The 19,036-nt window shown below is 36.1% G+C and overlaps 2 protein-coding genes and 1 pseudogene across 3 annotated transcripts; 2 read left to right on the top strand and 1 right to left on the bottom strand.

Annotated features, from left to right (window-relative positions):
* The first annotated feature begins 677 nt into the window (after positions 1–677).
* On the top strand, positions 678–2,511 carry LOC145570847 (protein RDM1-like). Its single transcript, XM_081629972.1, has 2 exons — positions 678–831; positions 2,144–2,511. The coding sequence occupies exons 1-2, from the start codon at positions 678–680 to the stop codon at positions 2,509–2,511; spliced, it is 522 nt and encodes a 173-aa protein (XP_081486098.1).
* A 1,370-nt stretch (positions 2,512–3,881) lies between these two features.
* Positions 3,882–10,654, top strand: LOC145571985 (uncharacterized). The gene is made up of 10 exons (XM_081631002.1): positions 3,882–4,277; positions 6,541–6,840; positions 7,013–7,085; positions 7,192–7,304; positions 7,462–7,546; positions 7,699–7,771; positions 8,548–8,603; positions 9,398–9,463; positions 9,948–10,013; positions 10,132–10,654. Exons 1-10 carry the CDS (start codon positions 4,096–4,098, stop codon positions 10,213–10,215), a joined length of 1,098 nt encoding a protein of 365 aa, XP_081487128.1. The 5' UTR covers positions 3,882–4,095; the 3' UTR covers positions 10,216–10,654.
* Positions 10,655–10,890: 236 nt separating this feature from the next.
* Positions 10,891–15,923, bottom strand: LOC145571986 (putative LRR receptor-like serine/threonine-protein kinase At5g48740; annotated as a pseudogene). Its single transcript, XR_014096664.1, has 16 exons — positions 15,787–15,923; positions 14,984–15,524; positions 14,449–14,903; positions 14,269–14,367; positions 14,122–14,190; positions 13,970–14,038; positions 13,819–13,887; positions 13,658–13,729; positions 13,489–13,557; positions 13,170–13,405; positions 12,872–13,077; positions 12,638–12,764; positions 12,477–12,545; positions 12,187–12,376; positions 11,959–12,094; positions 10,891–11,352 (listed from the first exon to the last, which is right to left on the bottom strand). The product of XR_014096664.1 is annotated as a putative LRR receptor-like serine/threonine-protein kinase At5g48740 (transcript).
* Positions 15,924–19,036: the final 3,113 nt, after the last annotated feature.

The following is a 19,036-nucleotide window of genomic DNA, read 5'->3' on the forward strand; positions in this document are numbered from 1 at the left end:
TGCGCCTAAGGCGCGCCTCAGTGCGCCTCATTGAAGTGAGGCGCATATAATAAGAAACAAAAAAATCTGGAAAAAAACTCATTATGCGCCTCAGGCTGCGCCTTGGTGCGCCTCAAGCTGCGCCTAGGCGCGCCTCGGTGCGCCTCATTGAAGTCGCCTCGTCTAGACCATAAAAAGCGCATGCCCTCTAACGCCTTTCGCCTCAGCGCCTAGGAGCGCCTTAGGCGCGCTTTTTCAAACACTGGTCATATTCTTGGAAGTGAGCAAAATTTAAGTGCAGATGCGGCAACAATCTTTGAATTCATGTGAAGAAATTGAGCCAGTTTGAGAGAGTGTGGTTTGGGGATAATATAGGATTGATAAAATTCTTTTGAAAAGTTCGAGTGCAGGTGCAGCAACAATTTTGGATTCATGTGCAGGCATAATTGGATCAAATTCTGTCCAGAAGAATGAATTGATGGGTGGCTTTGGAGAAAAGAGCAAAATTTTGCCCTATCAACTCTCTAATAATCACCTCATATATCACATTTTAGCATTGTCAATGAGTGATATATAATCTCTGCAAACATTATTATAAAGTTCTATCATATATCTAGTGTGTCTGATTGAAGACTGCCTCTATTGTTGGAACCAGATTGAACTAAGCAATACCCGTGTTCCAATTTGGATATCTATCAATGGCGAAAAGGCCAATTGCATGGGATGATCAGGTAGATCTTGTGTCATCAGATGATGAAGCAGCAGACATGGAGGCAGATGATGGTGCCTCTGACCAAAAGCCTGACATCGATGCTCTTAGTTATCAACCTGCCAATGAAAAAGATTCTGAAGGTACATTTTTTCTTGTGAGCTTTTATATTTTGGTGGATGAACAGTTCTTGGTTCCTCTCTAAGGTTTGAATTCCGCTTGATGGTGGGCCTTGATGGCCTTTATAGATTCTTGTATTATAGATTCTTGATGGCCTGGGTGATGATTTAGTTACATATAGTAGTAGTGGTATATAAATTCACTGTAAAGTAAACTCAGAACAATACATAATTTTATAAGCCAATTATTACTGTTGTCTTAGCTTTCATTGAAGCAGCTCTACCTCCCTTAGGGCCTGTTTTCTTCAGATTATTTTCAATTCAGCTCAGCTCAGCTCCAATAAGTTCAGTTCAGTTCAGTTCTTAATTTCCTTCTCTCATAAAATATTCAATTCAGCTCAGCTCAGCTCCAATAAGTTCACTTCAGCTCAGCTCAGTTCAGTCAATCAGAGCAGGTTAGTCCCTTGCAATTTTTCTAAAAATTAATGGCTATCAACTGACCCTCCACAAAATGATGCATGCCATCAGCAAAAGCACCATCAGTAGTGCCCCTACTGATACATGTATCAGCATATAAAGATCACTGAAATCTGTCAGTCACTACCACACTTCTAATAAATCTTGCCTAATTCTAGTATATGTTTTTGATAACCTAACTCTTTTCTTGAACAATTGTGTTCTTTTTATCATCATCAACACAGTCTCACCTGTTCTTGTCAAAGTTGACTATTTCTCTTCATTTCATTAAGGTTTTACTTGAACTTTGATCTTATGACTGTGAAGCCATTGAATATTTTTAGCATGGGATGGTGAGGTCATGAAGTAGATGAGGTTGGGAGAGCGGAGCCCAAAACTGTTATCAATTGCACTAAGACTGAAAGTGGTAGAAATTAGATTAGGAACATTATTTCTTACTTCCCAAAGTTCTGAAGTTGATTTCGAGATTTTTAAAGAATTTAGGCTATGTTTTGGCCCAATGAACATTTTAAGAGGAAGAGGGGCTGAAATATTGATATCAATGCACAGAGGTAGAACATACTTGGTGCAAAGTGGAGGTCTTTTTTGGGGCAAGAGTTTCTGATTTCGAATGAGAGGGAACTGGTAAGAAATAGAGGTGATTGTTATTCAAGAGTGAAATAATTATTACTAGATGTATATTCTGAGCTTTTGAGAGATTAATAAAACTTATTTTGAAAATGTCTGAAGTCTTTAATTCTTATCTCTCCCGGCACGGCTTTTTAGATGTTTCTCTACACACATTTAACATTTAATATTACTGTCTGGTATGATCTGTTGTATATTTATGATTGCAGCTGCTGATGTCTACATTGTGCAGGGGCCATGGTGAGAAGGGCAAAAATATACCAGGAGTACATGAAAAAGGTCCCCATTCCATGCCAACGCGGATCAGTCATACTGTGTAATTCATGGATGGGATTAGCCAAATCAATCAAGGAGCTATATGGGCAGCCACTGCACTACCTCACAAACACTCTCCTAAAACAGTGGGATCAAGCAAGATTTGAAACCGGTGATGAGTACCAGCCATTGGACACTGTTATTCATCCTCTTAAAGCAGAAGCAACCATCTGGTTTGTGGAGGAAGTTCATCGCCGCACAGCTTCATACCATCAACTGTCAAAACTCTGGCTGGGTGATCCAATGCACCATGCTTATGTAGATGCTATCTTCCCAAAAATATGAAATATGGCTGCTTCTAACTTGTTGGTAATGCTGCACTCAGCACTTGGTGTATTAAGTATATTTGTCCTGTACATGAATGTGAATTCTCTGTACTGACTTTGATGAAGAAGTGTATGCTGCTGCAGGACTTGCAAAATTTAGTTTTGGCTCTGAAGTAACCTGCATGGTCTCGTTACTTCCCCTTATTTTAGTGCATGCCTAGTTACCCATCTTATTTGAATAATCTTCCTTTAACACGAATACACGATAGTGTATTAAGTAAATCTGGATGAAAGTAATACGAGTATATTACTATAGTTGATGAAACATTGAATGAGTTTGCCACGCCTAGTGACCTCAAAAGGAAGGGCATAAAAACATATAAAACAAACCCCATCGAGACCCGTAACTTTGGGTGTAGGGGTGCAGCATGTTGAGTGAAGCGCCCCTTAAATAAATGTACAAAAGTTTGGCTTTGGCATGTTAAATGCTGTATAGACAGGCTAATTAATGCAGCTGTAGGCAAGAGTAGATTTCCTTTATATATTAATAATTTTTTCTTGAATTCTAAAATTAAAATCTGTAAAGCATAAACAATTGAAAGTTGACCCGTATAATCGACTTTATTACTTGTATATAGGAATGATAGTGGCAAGATAAGAGCAATTGAGCAAGGACAAACACAACATACCATCGTAAAACAAGGTATGAAACATAAATTAATGGATATGTAGAAGCTATATTGAAATTTATTGGGTTTTTTTTTTTTTTTTTTTTTTTTTTTTTTTGTTTTTTTGAAACAAAATTTAATGGGTTTATTGGTGCAGTAATCTCCTAAAAGTTTTCTTAAAAAAAAAAATCTCCAAAAAGTAATACTTTGCAAGTATTTTCAAAATTAATATGAATAAATAATCTAACTAATATTATACTCCATATAGAGAAATAATTAAGAAATTTGAAGACCAAGTGATTTCAAAAACTATTTCGTAATTGCTTTGCTTTTAGAATATTCGATATCTATATCTGCCATTGAAATCATAAACGACTTAGGATCTGTTCAATTCAGCTTAATTTCAGTTCAGTTCAGTTCAGCTCAGCTCAGCTCAGCTTCATTTAGTTCATTTTAGCCCCTAATTTCATTCTCTCATAAAATATTCATTTCAGCTCTATTCAGTTCAGTTCAGCTCCAATCGGTTCAGTTCATTTCAGCTTAATTAAGTAAATGTGAACAAGTCCTTAGTTAACCTCAAATGACACATTAAATTGAAAGTGATGATGCAAAATGATATTATCGAGCATAACTCAAGAATTATCTTGTTAAGTACTCCATAATAAATTACTCGTATCACACAAATGGCCCAACACAATCCTTTCCTTTGGTATACTAGTGATTCACACAAACACACTTCCTAGGCATATACTTCTGCTGATTCCCCAAGGCTTCACACTCACTCCCCCCACAAAAGTTACAAACTTCCCAAAGAAATACTTGTTTAACAGGGTAATTCAATTCTTGTCTTTTACACCCCATTATTGAATAATTTTGAGTGTTGCTGAATTCTTCTCACTGACAACTGATTAACTGAGAGGCTCATTTAGGAGAGAATGTCGTCAATGGCGACGGTTTTCTCTCACTACCCTTCTCTTAGCCCTCCTTTAGCTATTTCCCATGTCTGTAAACCACGTTTTCTGAAGCTTTCAAGCTGCTTCAATGGAGTTCATGGTGCTTTTCCTCGCAAAAGGGTGCTTCTTTCTGCTACCCATTTCTCCAAGTATTCATGTTTTTGGTATATTTCTTCCTTCTTTTCTCTATTTGTTGCCTTTTGTGTTATAATCATTGTTGGGTAATTGTCATGTATCATAGATATTGTTTTTGATAGTTTATTGAGCTCAAATTGTAGTCATGGTTAAATTTTAGAAAAATTGCTAGCCTTAGATTTGTAAAATTAATGTTATTGATTGGCAGTTGATATTGGTGAGTGTTGTTAATAGCTTGGTATCAATGGTCTTTTATTTTTATGGTGTTTAGTGTGCCACAAAGGGCATTAATATACTCCCTCCGTCCCAAATTACTCGGAACGGTTTGACTTTTTGCACTATTCACACATCTCACTGTGACCATCTCTTTTAGCTATTATATGAAAGTCAATGTAATCATATAAGATGTTGTTGGGTCTATTTTAATGTATGGTTTTTTAATAGGAAATTTTCACATTTACTACCAGCAAAAGGACCCTGCTTCACATATACTACCGCTCTAATTTTTTATTTTAAATTGCTACCACCTAAATCAGTGTATTTTAAAAATCACTACCACTTAACGGAATCCGTTAGGATTTCCGTTAAGTTTATTAAAAAAAATTTTAAAAAAAATTTTTAAAATTAAAAAAAAAATTAAAAAATAGAAAATAAAAAAAATAAAAACCAGCCACCCAAAAAACCCTAGCCCTCCCCGTCAACCACCCTCCCCCCTGCTGGCGGCCAGCGCCGGCGATTTGGGTCGGAATCGAACCCCTCCCCTTCCCCACCCAAAACCGACAACCCTAACCCTAAACCCCCTGCCCGAAACCACCCTAAACGAGTTTTAGGGTTTCGCTTAGGGTGGTTTTGGGTGGCAGGGAATTCCTTTGTCGCGGCCAGAAAAGGGAACGGGGGACGAGGAGGGGCTGGGATAGGGTTTTCGAGGGGAGAGGGGCTGGGATCGAGGGGGTTTTCGAGGGGAGAGGGGCTGGGATCGAGGGGGTTTTCGAGGGGAGAGAGGGGGCTGAGATCGAGGCTGGGATCAGGTTTTCGAGGGGGCTGGGAACGCGACCCGGCAGGGTGGGTGGTCGGAGTCGCAGGCAGGGAGTGGGCTCAGGCGATGGTTGGCTGGACGGTGAGTGGTGGTTGCGGTGGTTTGATGTTGAACAGTGGCGGTGGATTGGCAGCTGGTGGGTGGGAAGGAGTGGTGGCTGGACGGTGGTTGGGTGGTGGTAACGGAAATCCTAACGGATTTCGTTAGGTGGTAGTGATTTTTAAAAAACTCTAATTTAGGTGGTAGCAATTTAAAATAAAAAATTAAAGCGGTAGTAAATGAGAATTAGGGTCCTTTTGTTGGTAGCAAATGTGAAAATTTCCTTCTTAATATAAGCTTTTTATAACTTATTTAAATATAGAATAAAATATATCAACGGTCAAACATGTACATTGGCAAGTGTGTTCAGTCAAAATGTTGCAAGTAAACTGGGATAGAGGGAGTAGACGGGATATGATTCCGAGTCTTGGGTAATGGGTACTACCCCTAAGCCTTTAATTAGATATGTTAATTGGTATCTACACAAACGTTCTTTTGTTGCTAATGCATCTTCACATATTGCTAACTATGAATGTGAGGTTAATTTTGCAAAATGATGTGTATATGTACCCAATGCACAAGGGTCCATATATGATCATGTATCGAGCCAAAGCTCACTTGCTTATTGTTTTGAACCGAACACCTCTATTCTATCCTTAACCAATCGGCATTGAATAGAATGGCTCACTTTGGGGCATTTGCTGAAGAATTCTTTTGAAGGTTTTATATGGTACTATTAAGTCATACTTATTAAATACTTTAGTTGTCTTAATATATTTTGCAAATTGAATAAATGTAACTTTTTTTTATTTTTTTTAATTTTTTTTTAAGATGAATAAATGTAACTTGACATTGAAACTTTTCTGTATTGTTGGTTAAAGTTTGCCCTGGTGTGAGGTTCTCTAAGTGATTTGTGGACGGATAACTGTTATGAATTATGAGTACTTCTTTGTGGTGGAGAAGCATTGACCAAGTTGGCATTATTTTGAGAGGATGGTAAGGAGGGCCTCCGCTGGACTGAGCATATCTTAGGCCAGCTCTTTTTTTTTTTTTGGGAAAGGAGGAGGGGGGGGGGGGGGAAGGTGTGCTTTGTAGAGACTTTTTTATTCGGTTTCCTCATCTTTTGCATGATATATGGAATGTGTTCAGTGTTTTGTCTTATCATTTTCTCAAAATATCATATTCATACATTATGTTGTCTTGCTCGACATCAACAGTGTCAGAAGTTTTCAGCCAGAAGATACAGGGGTTAATGATGCTGCAAACACTGGCAATTCCTTGAATGAAGGTGTAAAGTTGAATGAGGAGGTGTTCAAAGGCCAGCAAGATAGTGGGAAAGGCAGTTCATTTTTGGCAAAATTGGCAATTGGCCTTGGAGTGGTTGCAACTGTCACCTTCTTGTCTATTGGTTTCAAGCAGCAAAATATTTCAACGTCTTCAAGCTTGGCCACATCATCTGTTGGATTCTCTTTTAAAGCATTTGGTTACAGAGTTTTACTTCCACAGTATGCACCAGGGTATGTGTCATATCAATCATTGAACCTTACATTAACTGTTAAGTGAAGCCTTTGACTTGTCTGTTTGTTCAAAAGAGAAAAAGTGGTGCAATACATTTTTCAATTTGCACCTATTGCTTTCTTCTATGTAGATGATATGTAAAAACTAAAATTTATAGAAGTACAATAACAGGTGGATCTACTTCTTGTTGCTCATGGCTGCTGGATGTGGACTTTTCATCAGTGAAGAGGCTTTAAATATATGGGTCTGTCCTTTATGCTGGTACTTCTGTTTCACAAACTCCAATGTTTGTTTTGTGTCTCATAGCTATTTTCAAGTTTTCATTTGTTGACTGAATGTGTGATATATAGGTTGGCATAACATTGGGGCGGAGATTATGTTTGGATGGTACATGGCAATCCTTTGCTGCATCATTCTCCAGTAATGCTCCATATATAATCTCTACAGTTTTATGGGTATACTGGTTAGTGGCTATTTATTTATATATTTTTTTTGAGGGGATATTTATATTATTATTTAATGCTGTTTATGTATTAACAAATTTCCCAGGAAAAAAAAATTGTTTTCCTTTCATGCTTTTTCTGCTCTTAGTTAAACTCACGAAACCTTCTTTTCTTTAGGGGAGTTTGCATCAGTGATATGATACCATTTTACATTGGGAAGCTATTCAAGCAATCTGGAGCTTCTGATGATTTGTGTTCAAAGGTTTGCTCTTCATCCATATTTCAAATGTAGATGACTTTTATTCCAAATCTATGCATCTGGATTGAGCCCTAAAGCCTAAACTTTCCTAGGTCTCTTCATCTCTTTCCTTGCATTTGTTTTCCTGTATTTGAATATTCTTTCATTAAGTGCAGTTAGGGGTTAGCAAAGAGAAGGCGATGAGCATTACAGAAGCTGTTCAAAGATATGGAAATCTTAGTGGTTTCGGTATATATTCTGAACTTGTTAGTCATTTTCTCCAACTTATTTTGTGGTTTGTATTATCATGTCCTCTGTTTTAGAGTAGGCCATTATCATGTATAATGCCAATAAGGGGATATAGTCACAAATTTGATCTTGCTTGATGTACTGGCTTAGATGAGGGTAGTTTGAGTTTTCTTTTTTTTAAAAAAATGTTCTTGCTCCTCTTATTTCCTTGAGACCTTTGACTGCCCTGTTATATGATCTTTGTAACGTGGGATTAGTCGGATAACGCAGAGAGATAGTCTTTCTACAAGTTTTATTTAGGCATTGACTAGCTAATCCTATATTCTACGGTTTTGAATTTATATTGTTGATTATTGTTAGATCATTATACAGCTTGCTTTAGCTATATAAGATATTTGGGTGCAAGAATTCCTTTAATGCTCTATGAATGCTAGTCACTTGGGTAAAAGAGCCTCTTTACAATTTTGCAGGCAAGGTTGTGTCATCTAACCTACCTTTAAGATTTGATGAGTCCTTGTAGCTATAGTATGTTTATATATGAATGGGTATACATCTACTTCGATGCATGCTGCTTTTCTTTGGTAGTTGTTCAATGACCCTCGCAAAAGCTTTTTTGTTGTTTAAGAATTTATTTAAATTTCTGAAATGCAATCTTTCTCATCTATCTATTATAATTATTCGCTAATCCTGTTTCCCTTAATGTTATATATGCAGCTTGTCTAGCATTTGGAATGATTTACTGACTGTTTATGTATCACATTTTCCCTAATAAACAGTTGAACGATTCTCTCTTGGAGTCAGAAATCCAACAGCATTCCTTGCAGGAGCCATGGTTAGAGTTCATAACTCCTTCAGAAACCCTTTGTATTTGTTTTCTGGTGACCAAAACGTAGCTGCTAACTGTCACATCCTCTTGAAGTTTTGAGTTTAATACTCCGTACTTTACTACTGCTTGCAATCTTCCACAAAGATGAATTTTCTTTCTTAGATTTGCAATTGATTAGGTTATAGCAAGGAGTCCTTTTCTTGGTTTTGGCCATTGATTGAATTATGTTGAATTCAACACTGTTTCACCAAACAGTGACATGCCCCCATCCCCAACCCCAATCCCAACCCAGACACACAAAATAAAATAACAGAACTATGTTACCGTAACCCAAGGCTTTATTGCAGTTTCTAGTTTCTATTAGTCACCTGTACTTTATCTCCCTTTGGGAGCCTTTTGGCCACTACTTTCAGTAGTTTATGGATTTATGCTATGTTTGGAATTTGGATAGAGAGAAATGGAGGGAAAGGAAGAGAAGAGAAATGGAGGGATGCATCCTCCCTTGTTTGGATATCTAATGTAAGGAGGGAAGGGGAGGGAATTGGAGGGATCCATTTTCCTTCCACTTGAAATAAATCAAAATCCCTCCATTGTTGGAGAGATTTGGAAGGAAAATGGAAGGTCTCCTTCTCCCTCCCCTCCACTCACCTCCTTTTCCCTTCTCCTCCCTTTCCCCTCACTATTGTTATCCAACATAGTGTTATGCTTTGTCATTTGCTCATCCCACAATATTAACCTAATACTGCCAGCAACTTGCTGGGTTTAACCACGCTTCTGTTTATGGTTTTCATGTAATGCAGGGTATTTCTCCTGAGTGTTTCTTTGTTGGTGTTTGCTGTGGTGGTTTGATCACCCTACCTGTTCAGGTTAGCACAGCTGTCGAATGTTCCTCTTCACTTGTTATTTGCTGCCTACTAAACCATGAATGTCTGTGCATGAAACATATAAACACTTTCCATGGAAGTTATTTGTCCATTATGCAAGGACTATCCCTTTCTGATTGAGCTTTAGAAACAGTTCACACCAAGTGAATTTATTTTTGTCTTGCGAAAAGCGAACAAATTTACTACCTATTTGGTAGGGGGTGATATATGGTGATAATGGTAATGCAGTTCTGTACCCAATATCCCCCTAGCATCCTTTTTTCCTTAAAATTTCCACTACCATTTTAGAGGCAATTTTAAATGGTAAAGTGGTAATGGAAAATTTCAAAGTAAAACACATACTTAAAAGTTAGAAGTGAGATTTTTGTTAGCATAATTAATTTTTCTGCATAATAGGCATTAGTGAATAAAATGGCTTTCTCACTGAACTGAGAAGCTAATATTCTGATCAATTTCTGTGCTGTAGCTGGCTATCGGGTTCTTATTAAGAGAACGTCCTCTTTTTGCCTTAGCTACTGTTGCTTCTGTGGTGGTAAGTCATGCCCAAAAACCTCTAGTTTTTCTGAGACAAATCAATCTTTAATCTTGTTCCCCTTCCTCTATAATTTATACTTATATTTTCTTTACTGTTTGTCTTTTGAATAATGCAGGGTATCTGGACTATATTTCCATACGCTGTTGCTGCTTCAACGGCATTGTTTTTCTATTTGCGACAGAGATACTCTTCTTCATAGGCCTTATAAAATTGAAGTATCAACTGCTTTTCGTGGGCATGAAAACGCTGAGCCCATACAATCTTCCCTGGCAATTTTGGACTACAGAATAGCAGAATGATGCATCTTACATACAAGTAGGGTGGATTGGAGAGCAGATACTTGTTGATGGTAATTCAAATCATTTGTTTAAATTAATCTCTTAATTATTTTATTCTATCCCTCATATATATATTAACTGCTGTAAATGGTGGTATATATATAAGTAACATAGAAAATTCGAATGCAATTATATTCAAGTGATATAGCAAAAATCCTTCACTGTAAATCCATGTATGGGTGGCTAGATAGAATCATAGAAGTCTGATATTATAAATTTCAGAGATCATGAGATCTGTAAACTTTCAATACGTCACATTTTAATGTTAAGACTTAAGAGTAGGTAATTCATGCCTTTTCAATTAATAAAAAATGGTTATGAAATGAAATTGAGTCGATTAATGACATGAAAACAATTTCTCCTTCCTCGAGATTTAAAAATTAAAACACACACACACACACGTGTTAAGCATAGCTCAATATCTTCAAAAATGGTGTCAAATAGAAGAATTTGGCTGTTGAAAGGTTGAACTAAGTAGCAAGTGTCATCTGTGTTCATACTGAAATCAAGTATCTTCATTCTTGACAATTTTTCGGATAAATAATCAAAATCGGGTATTTAAATTTATTACTATACGCAAATGTATCTCTTCTTGTATCCTAATAAGGTAAACTTCTTAAGCTTTTTTACATTATGTACTATAATATCCTTGAGTCGGACATAATTATGTATCTGTTCAATCCATCACGATAAATTATTAAATTTCACTCTCAAAAATTAGTTCAAAACTGATGTAGTAATATGCATGAAGTTTTCTGCTGCATCATAAACTCAGGCTCTTAATTAGCTTGTCCATTTGAAGCGAGATATGCAAGCTGAAGGCTGTAGGCTTCTTTAAGCTCCTGTAGTACCTCACCCATAGTAGGCCTGATCGACGCATCTCTTTCAACACACCTTGAAGCGATAGTAGCTGCCTTCCTCATACTCTCCATGTCATAGTCTCGCGCTAGATTATCATCCACTACCTCAAACATTCCTGCTTGCAAAAATGGTTTGGCCTGTACATAACAGCATTCAAGGTGCATTAGATTCAGTCATTACTCTCATTAGGCAGTAAGATGTCAAGAGATAAGATGCATTGTCAATCAGGTCAGTCAGAGGGCTCAGGTTTAGTATTACTTGGTTAGGGGTCGAAAAGTGTTGAATCTTTAATTTTGTTCACTTCTGCTGAATCCCTGGAGTTGCATTGCTGTATAAATTTCCTACTTCTTTGATTATAGGAGAACATTCATATCTTATGCGCTGATAGCTAAATCATACTGAAATAATAATTAACTTGACAGAAGAAATTGAGGATAATCAGGCTAGCATTCAACATTTTGGGTGCCTTGACTAGGTCCATAAGGTTTCACCCTTTGCTACTCAAAACTCTTCAAACCACCTCAAATACTTGTCCTGGATCCCTCAATACTTGCAGGAACTTTGTTTTGGTTTTAGGCTAAGTTTTGAGTCGGGTGGTGCTGATGCAAGTGACAGACGATTAACTAGAAGCTCAGCAAGGATATGAAGTGAAACTTCACTATGATACAAAGCAAGCATATAGATGTCTAGTATAAGGAGCAACAAAATTTCTAACTAGATAAGATACAGTAGTTAGAGTGTACCCATAAAACCAAGTTGAAGGAGTCTGGATTTCCAGATCCACGGGTAAATGGTTCCCGACCACAAATGAGCTCCAAAAGAACAACTCCAAAACTATAGATATCACTTTTTTTAGTTAACTGTAAGGTAGAATAGTATCTGTATGGAGAAAACAAGATCAAATTAGTGAATACATATTAAAAATCGATAATTAATAATTAATATAATGAAAGAACAAGTTCAAAACTCACTCAGGATCAAGATATCCAGTAGTTCCCTTTACAGTGGTAGTTACATGGGTTGCCTCTGCTTCTGATAACTGCTTAGACAGGCCAAAATCAGCAACTTTAGCATTCATCTGTGCATCGAGAAGTATGTTACTGCACTTGATATCCCTGTGTATTATTCTAGGTTCGCTCCCATTGTGCAGATAGTGCAAACCTACAAATATTGTGGTCCGGAAACTGGTGTAATTTTTTCAAATTATAAAAAGAAATGTATTATTCCATCTTCCAAAATGACAGTGGAAACTATGATATACCTTTAGCAGCATCAATGCCAATTTTAAGTCTCCGAACCCAATTCAGGGTGAATTTCTTACTGTTTGAACCTGATCATGGCCAAGTGAGTGAGTAATTCAAAGACAAATGAAAATACAAATTTTGCATACCCTTAATAAGCTTTTTGATGTTGCTGCCATACCATATAGGCTGTCAGCTAGTGATCCACCAGGCAAATACTCATAAACCAGTATCTGCTGCTTTGACTCGTGACAGAACCCTTCCAAAGATACCAAGTTCTGATGTCTAATTTGTGATAGTAGATGAACCTAAAAACAGATCCAAAACCTCATTTATAAGCAACTCTACTGTTAGTAGTTAGAATACTGTATATGCAGCAACTACGAACTCAAGAATTCAGACCGTTCAATTGAACCTCGTTAACAAAGGAATCAGCCCCAAGTTGAGTCTTATCAGATCGAACTTTCACAGCTACCATCTTTCCATCAGGAAGCTTCCCAAGGTAAACAGATCCAAAACTCCCTTGCCCAATTACATCCTTAAAGTTATGTGTTGCTTTTTTAATTTCTTTGTAAGAAAAAACTCTAGCTGCATTCCAATTTCTGATTTCAGCTTCTTCCTCTGAGCATTAATGTTAGGGTGAAGCATGATATTCATAAATCATAATAGAATTAGAACTGAAGTACTGAAATACAGAATCAAGTTGTGCTTACTTGATATGTTATTATTCAACATTGGCGTTTTCTTTCTCACATAAAAGAACACCAACAAACCAATCAAAATAACCAAAAATATGCTTCCGATAACTGTACCAAGTATGATGGCTATATGTGCATGGCCTCTGTGCTTCCTTTCAGGAATTACAGTAAATTGAGGTGCCTCAATTGGAGCTTCTCCTGAACTGTTACATCCTGATGTAGAGAAAGACAGGCACAAATTTCCTGATATCCTGAGCCATAATTACAATTAAGGTTAACGGTTTGTTTTCAACCAGCTAATGAGCTAGAGAACTAAGGCATCATTAAATCCTACCTGAGAACCAAATTCTCTTTCTTCAAAGAGTGCGGAAGAGGCCCTCTTAATTTATTGTTTTCCAGGTTCCTGAAAGATGGCCTCTTATGGTTTAGAGAGTATACACACAAAGATGGAATTCTAGGGAAAATATTGCAACAATGTATGCAAGATATGATCTTGCTCTTACAGTAGACGGAGTTTCTTTAAAGCTCCTAGCTTGTCAGGAACTGTTCCCTGTAAGCTGTTGTTTTTCAAGTCCCTACAGAAAGAAACCAGTTTACAAGTTTTAGATGAGTACAGTTACTGAGGCGGTAAATTTCTATAGTTTAGGACTAACATATGACTCACAGAAGTTGAAGATTCACCAGGCTTTCCAGGTCTGTCCCAAAGGAAGTGAGATCGTTGAAACTCAGATTCCTGCAAGTAGAACTTATTGCAATAAGATAACTATTGTCCATATCAGAAACTAAGAAATTCCATTAAAATCACAAGAGCTTACAGTTGCTCGATGTGTAGCAGACCCTCCAAGTTTTGTATCTTTCCTGCTAGTGATGTATTATGTAAGTCCCTGGATCATATAGCAAACAAAAATTAACATAAGAAATAAAGCTAAAATGCTGTATGTTTGTATCTTGGTTTCAAAGATCTTACAGTGCTCTAAGATCAAGTAGGTCACCAAAGGCAGGGCTGATTGACCTCAAATTTATACCAGAAAGTTCTCTGCACAAAACACCAACTGTTAGCCAGAGTTAGCACAGAGAATTTACATTTTAAGCTTCAATCTGTAGTTTCACATACATAGATGTGACAAGATTTCCATCACAAGTTATATGATTCCATGGTTTTGGAAAGCATGGATCATACCTGTGTATTGCTGAATAACCTCAAGAGCTGAAACTGCAAAATCATCCAAACAAACAAAATAATTCAGAGTTTTTAAAAATCATCCTAAATGAAGTAAAAGAATAGCAGCATTACCTGTGGTTGAAGAAGTTTCTGGAGGTATATAGACAATCTCAAACACCTCAATAGCATTAACTAGAGGGTAAAAGCTGATATTTTGGAAGGTAATGTTCAGTCCTCTAACTTGTTTCATAGTGAAATAGTAAACACTGGAGTTTCTGCTAATCACAGTGTAATTTGACTGAATAATTTCTCCATTAGCCAATATGTTAAACCTGGAGTAAACTGGTACAATCCCTGCAAAGTAGAGTACAATATAGTAGTTTCCAAGCTCATCGAGTGGCAGATCATAAGATAAGATGTTTCTTCTCTCCAGCAGTCTGGCGGTTTGCAAAACAGCCAAAGGCGGTACCTCACTCATTATTGAGGGGTCATTGAGGCCAACATTGGTATAAAGAGGAACTGATAGATGAGAGGGGGAAAAGTCTACATCAGCATCCCATACACGATCATATCGATCCAAGGGGTACCTGTTAGTGTCAGAAATCGATAAATAAGAGTTATAGAGTACAAGCCTTCAAAGAAATACTTGAGAAAGAAAAATGTTTACCTAATAGACCCATTGGTATAGCCACAGTTTATCCGATAACACTTCCTCAGAAAGTTCTTTCGAGGACCAACCAAACCGCTATTGTAAGCTCCTTGAGGAAGTGGCCGAAGTTCAAGTGAAGATATCACAGGGTTCCCACCATTTGGTATGTGATACAGACAAAATGGTACATAATCTTTAAAAACCGGCCATATAAATTCCCCAATCCATGGATCAGCTTTCGAGAGGTTTATTGCAGCAGTCATAGCTCTGCCTAGGGAAAGATTGAATACTGGAGCTCTCTTAAGCTTGTCATAATTCTGATACACAAATTTAGCTCTAACAAGAACTGAAGATGATATATTTTGCACAGGAAGCTTATAACAGTTTCGCGCTCTTGCATCAGGGAAATATCGGACTGAAGTATTCATTGAAGATGTATTGTCAACATAACTTGTAGTAAGTGTTCGACCCACGTTGATGTATTCATCATCAGAGATCCATGTTATGTTTAGTGAATCAACATAAGTTGTATTTCCTCCACATGATAAGCTCAGAAAACCTGAAACCAATACATCAGTAGACAGCTTAAACAACTTTGGCTATGACTCTCATTTTAATGTCCACGAGTATATTTTATTCACCTGAATTTCACTTATCAGAACTTATTTTGATTGTGAATAAAACTTGGGTAACCCATGTTTTCCCGAACTAAAGTTTTATGAATTTATCTTATTTAATCTTGTTAATCCTTTATCTGAACTTATTTTCCTAAAATAAGCGGAAAAAAAGTGAATAAAACAGTCACGAGGAGGAGAGATTACCTTGTTGATCACATAAAATGACATCCAAAATGCCGTTGAAGATAAACAACACAACCCACAGATCCAACCGCAAGCCCATGATCATCCAACCGGACGCGTTCTTAGAGATTGAGACTACAGAGCTTAACAGAACTCATTCAAATGATGAACATTAGTTTGAGGAATAAATTAATGAGATAAATTTTGTGAAGAATTGAAAGATATGGTAGTGGTAGTTGTAGTGGAGTGAAGAATTGACAATGGTAGTGATGATGAGAGTAAAAAGGGTTGCAGTTAGTGGGGTTGGCGCCATGCATTGATAGAAGCTTAGAGGTGAGAAAAAAATGAATGCTAAAAAAAAGGAGAATTTTAATTATCATCAGTTTGATTGTTGCAGAAGTTTATAGATTATGGCATCATTAAAATTATTTTATATAATATGAAGCCAATACAATATAATATAACTGTATATATGTATTTTGTTGGCTTTGCTTCTAATGCATAGTTTATCATTGTAAAAAGTTATCATTTTTGTGTATTTCTAAAAGAACATGAAGTGTTGAATGAATGAATTATTGAATGTTTGAAATCCTGTTACAAATTCCAGATCAGTTATTTGTTATACTCTTTAAGCTAGGCTTTGATTTTTCACTTGTTCTGGTCTGAATTTTCTAGCGTTTGGTCCAGTATGATACGAGTATGAATTTTTCTGGTCTAGTCTAATCTGTTTATTTAATTTGACTAAAATTTACTTTGATTTTAAGTTTATGTATGAAAAAAATTATTATCAAGCGAGATCTTGATAGATTAATAGATTTGCCTTAATGTGTGCATATTTTTTTTTTCCCTTAAGTATCTAATTTTCACAATTTCTACAAATACGAAATTAAAAACATGTGACAATAAAAAACTGGTGTATAAGAAGATCTAATCTAATTCGTTTGAGTTTTATTTTTTTACCTAATTTAGTAACTCCGCTTCAAATTATTTATAACTGTTTAACATAAATTGTGAATAGAAAATATCTTATCATTGTAACAAGAATAAGCAATAAATCAAGAATTAACATGATGGGTTGATAGATGCAAGCAACTTGCATAGTTAATTGGGTTGGGCTGAGTTTAGTGATATCAACATTAGCCCAACTTGAGCCTGTTTTCTGAAAGTGGGTCTAGGATGGTTAGGACTTTTAGGAGCTTGTGGTTTAGAAATTATTTTCAGGGAGTTGATGGTTTCATGAACCAGATTAGTTAAAACAAGTTTCATGGATCAGGCATGATGGCTTTTCAAAGAGTGGAGTAATTGAATCACAAGAAAGTCTAAATGTTGCAATGGTTAAAGAACGGATAAACTATAAAGTATTCGATGTATGTAAAGAAAATTAATACAATGCGGATACAACATATAATAACACTGTTGATTTAAAATTACATTAGATCATGCATGTAAAGTCAAAACATCAAATGCATAACAACAAAATCAAAGTCTTATTCTCGAAATGAAAAGACATAATTAATCTAAGTAAGGACGACGATTATGATTAAATGGTCTTTAATCAAACAAAGATTTGTTATCCTTTTACACTGAGGTTGAGCAGACGGAAGAGCAAACACATCTTTTAGTAGGAAGAGCACTATTAACGGTTGTATCTGGTGCACATATTTTTTGATCTCTAGGGTGTCCTTGTAAGATCTCTATGACTGTAGGACTCCTACAAATACCCTTAACAATCGCGGTCGTGAATTCTTGTATACAAGTGCCAGTGAACGCATCAGTGTTGTCCTCTCCCAAGCAGGCGGTGTTACAAGCTGCTTTGCTTTTGCAATCAGCGGTTAGCATTGTGCTGTTCTTGTGGCAAATTCGTGGATCTAAGGAATTAGATAATAAGTGTTACAATAAATAATAACTACTCGATTAGTTGAAAATAATATATAGTTTGCATTGAAATGAATCTAACAAGTTCTCATGTGAAAACATTTTTATTAACAAGATCTAATGGTGAATAAGTAAAAGGAGAAAACTAATGAAACTGTACAAAAGGAGTATGTATAATACAAGTATACAACTTGCATGCATGCAAACATTTTCATATAAAATTGTTTAGTGAAATTCTACTCATTTGAATATTTTTTAAATTTAATTCTATTATTAATTAGTAAACTCATTATTAACCTTGATATATATTTCCTCCGTTTTTTGCCCTTTAAAGATTACTCCTTCCCATTTCTTTTACATTGTTAATAGTTATATTGACTAATTAGTCATATTTGTTTTTCAACAAGTATAGTAAATCAATCAGAGAGCTACGATGAACTAATGGGATCCTTAGTAACAAATGTATAAGTGGAGCCATCTTTAAAGGTCCGCCTAAAAGGAAAATGTGGTATAGTAACATTGAAAGGACAAAAGGAGTATATCATAAACAAATTATAGCACTATATATATCCCATCGATCTTGCCAAAAGCTATATGTCTACATACATATTCTAAGAAACAAATGTATGTAGTAGTGTATATATACACATACGAGTAATAAAAATTCTAACATAGTCGTCTGCTACAGTATATTATTAGTTAATATTAATCAACAATCTTAGTAGAAACATAACGTACCTACTTGAGGCTGCTGAGCCTCAGCAACAGCATTTAGTATAAGAAAGAGAGCACAAAATATAGCAAGGTAACTGTTGTTCCCCATGATCTTAATTAGAATACGTAGTAATTATAAATCTTAGCTTGTTGCTGATCAACTACTTAGGTAATTAATTGTTTTTGAATATTTTCTCTTTGAGACGTACTCTCTCTATTTATAATCAAATTCGCCGTTTTTGTAACGTACATAATACTTCTATCAATGATACTTGTCATGTTCATGAATGAAGAGTTTGTAATAGTGTCTTCATTTGTTCAGATCAAGCTGTATATGCCCGTCCACGTTGAATTTATTTACGGTTTTGGTATTGGATTATATCACAAGTTGTACCTTATAGGACCGCGCATATTTCTAAATGGGGTGGAAGGAGTTCATGTAATACAAGCAAGGAAATACAATAATTTCAACAACATACTTCGTTCGCATAACATTGGATAGATAAGTGAAAGGAAGAAGAAAGATTTTGTCCACGGACAATTAGATAATCCAGCTAGACCTGTCAATTCGGGTCAACAGGTCGGATTTGGGTAAAATTCCGGGTTATTTGGGTCGTTTGGTTAAAGTGGTTTGGATTGCTATTACAAATTATGATAAATGGGCAAATCGGTTTTATTTTGG

The sequence above is a fragment of the Chenopodium album genome, chromosome 12 (assembly GCF_948465745.1).
Source record: "Chenopodium album chromosome 12, dcCheAlbu1.1, whole genome shotgun sequence".
NCBI lineage: Eukaryota > Viridiplantae > Streptophyta > Magnoliopsida > Caryophyllales > Amaranthaceae > Chenopodium > Chenopodium album.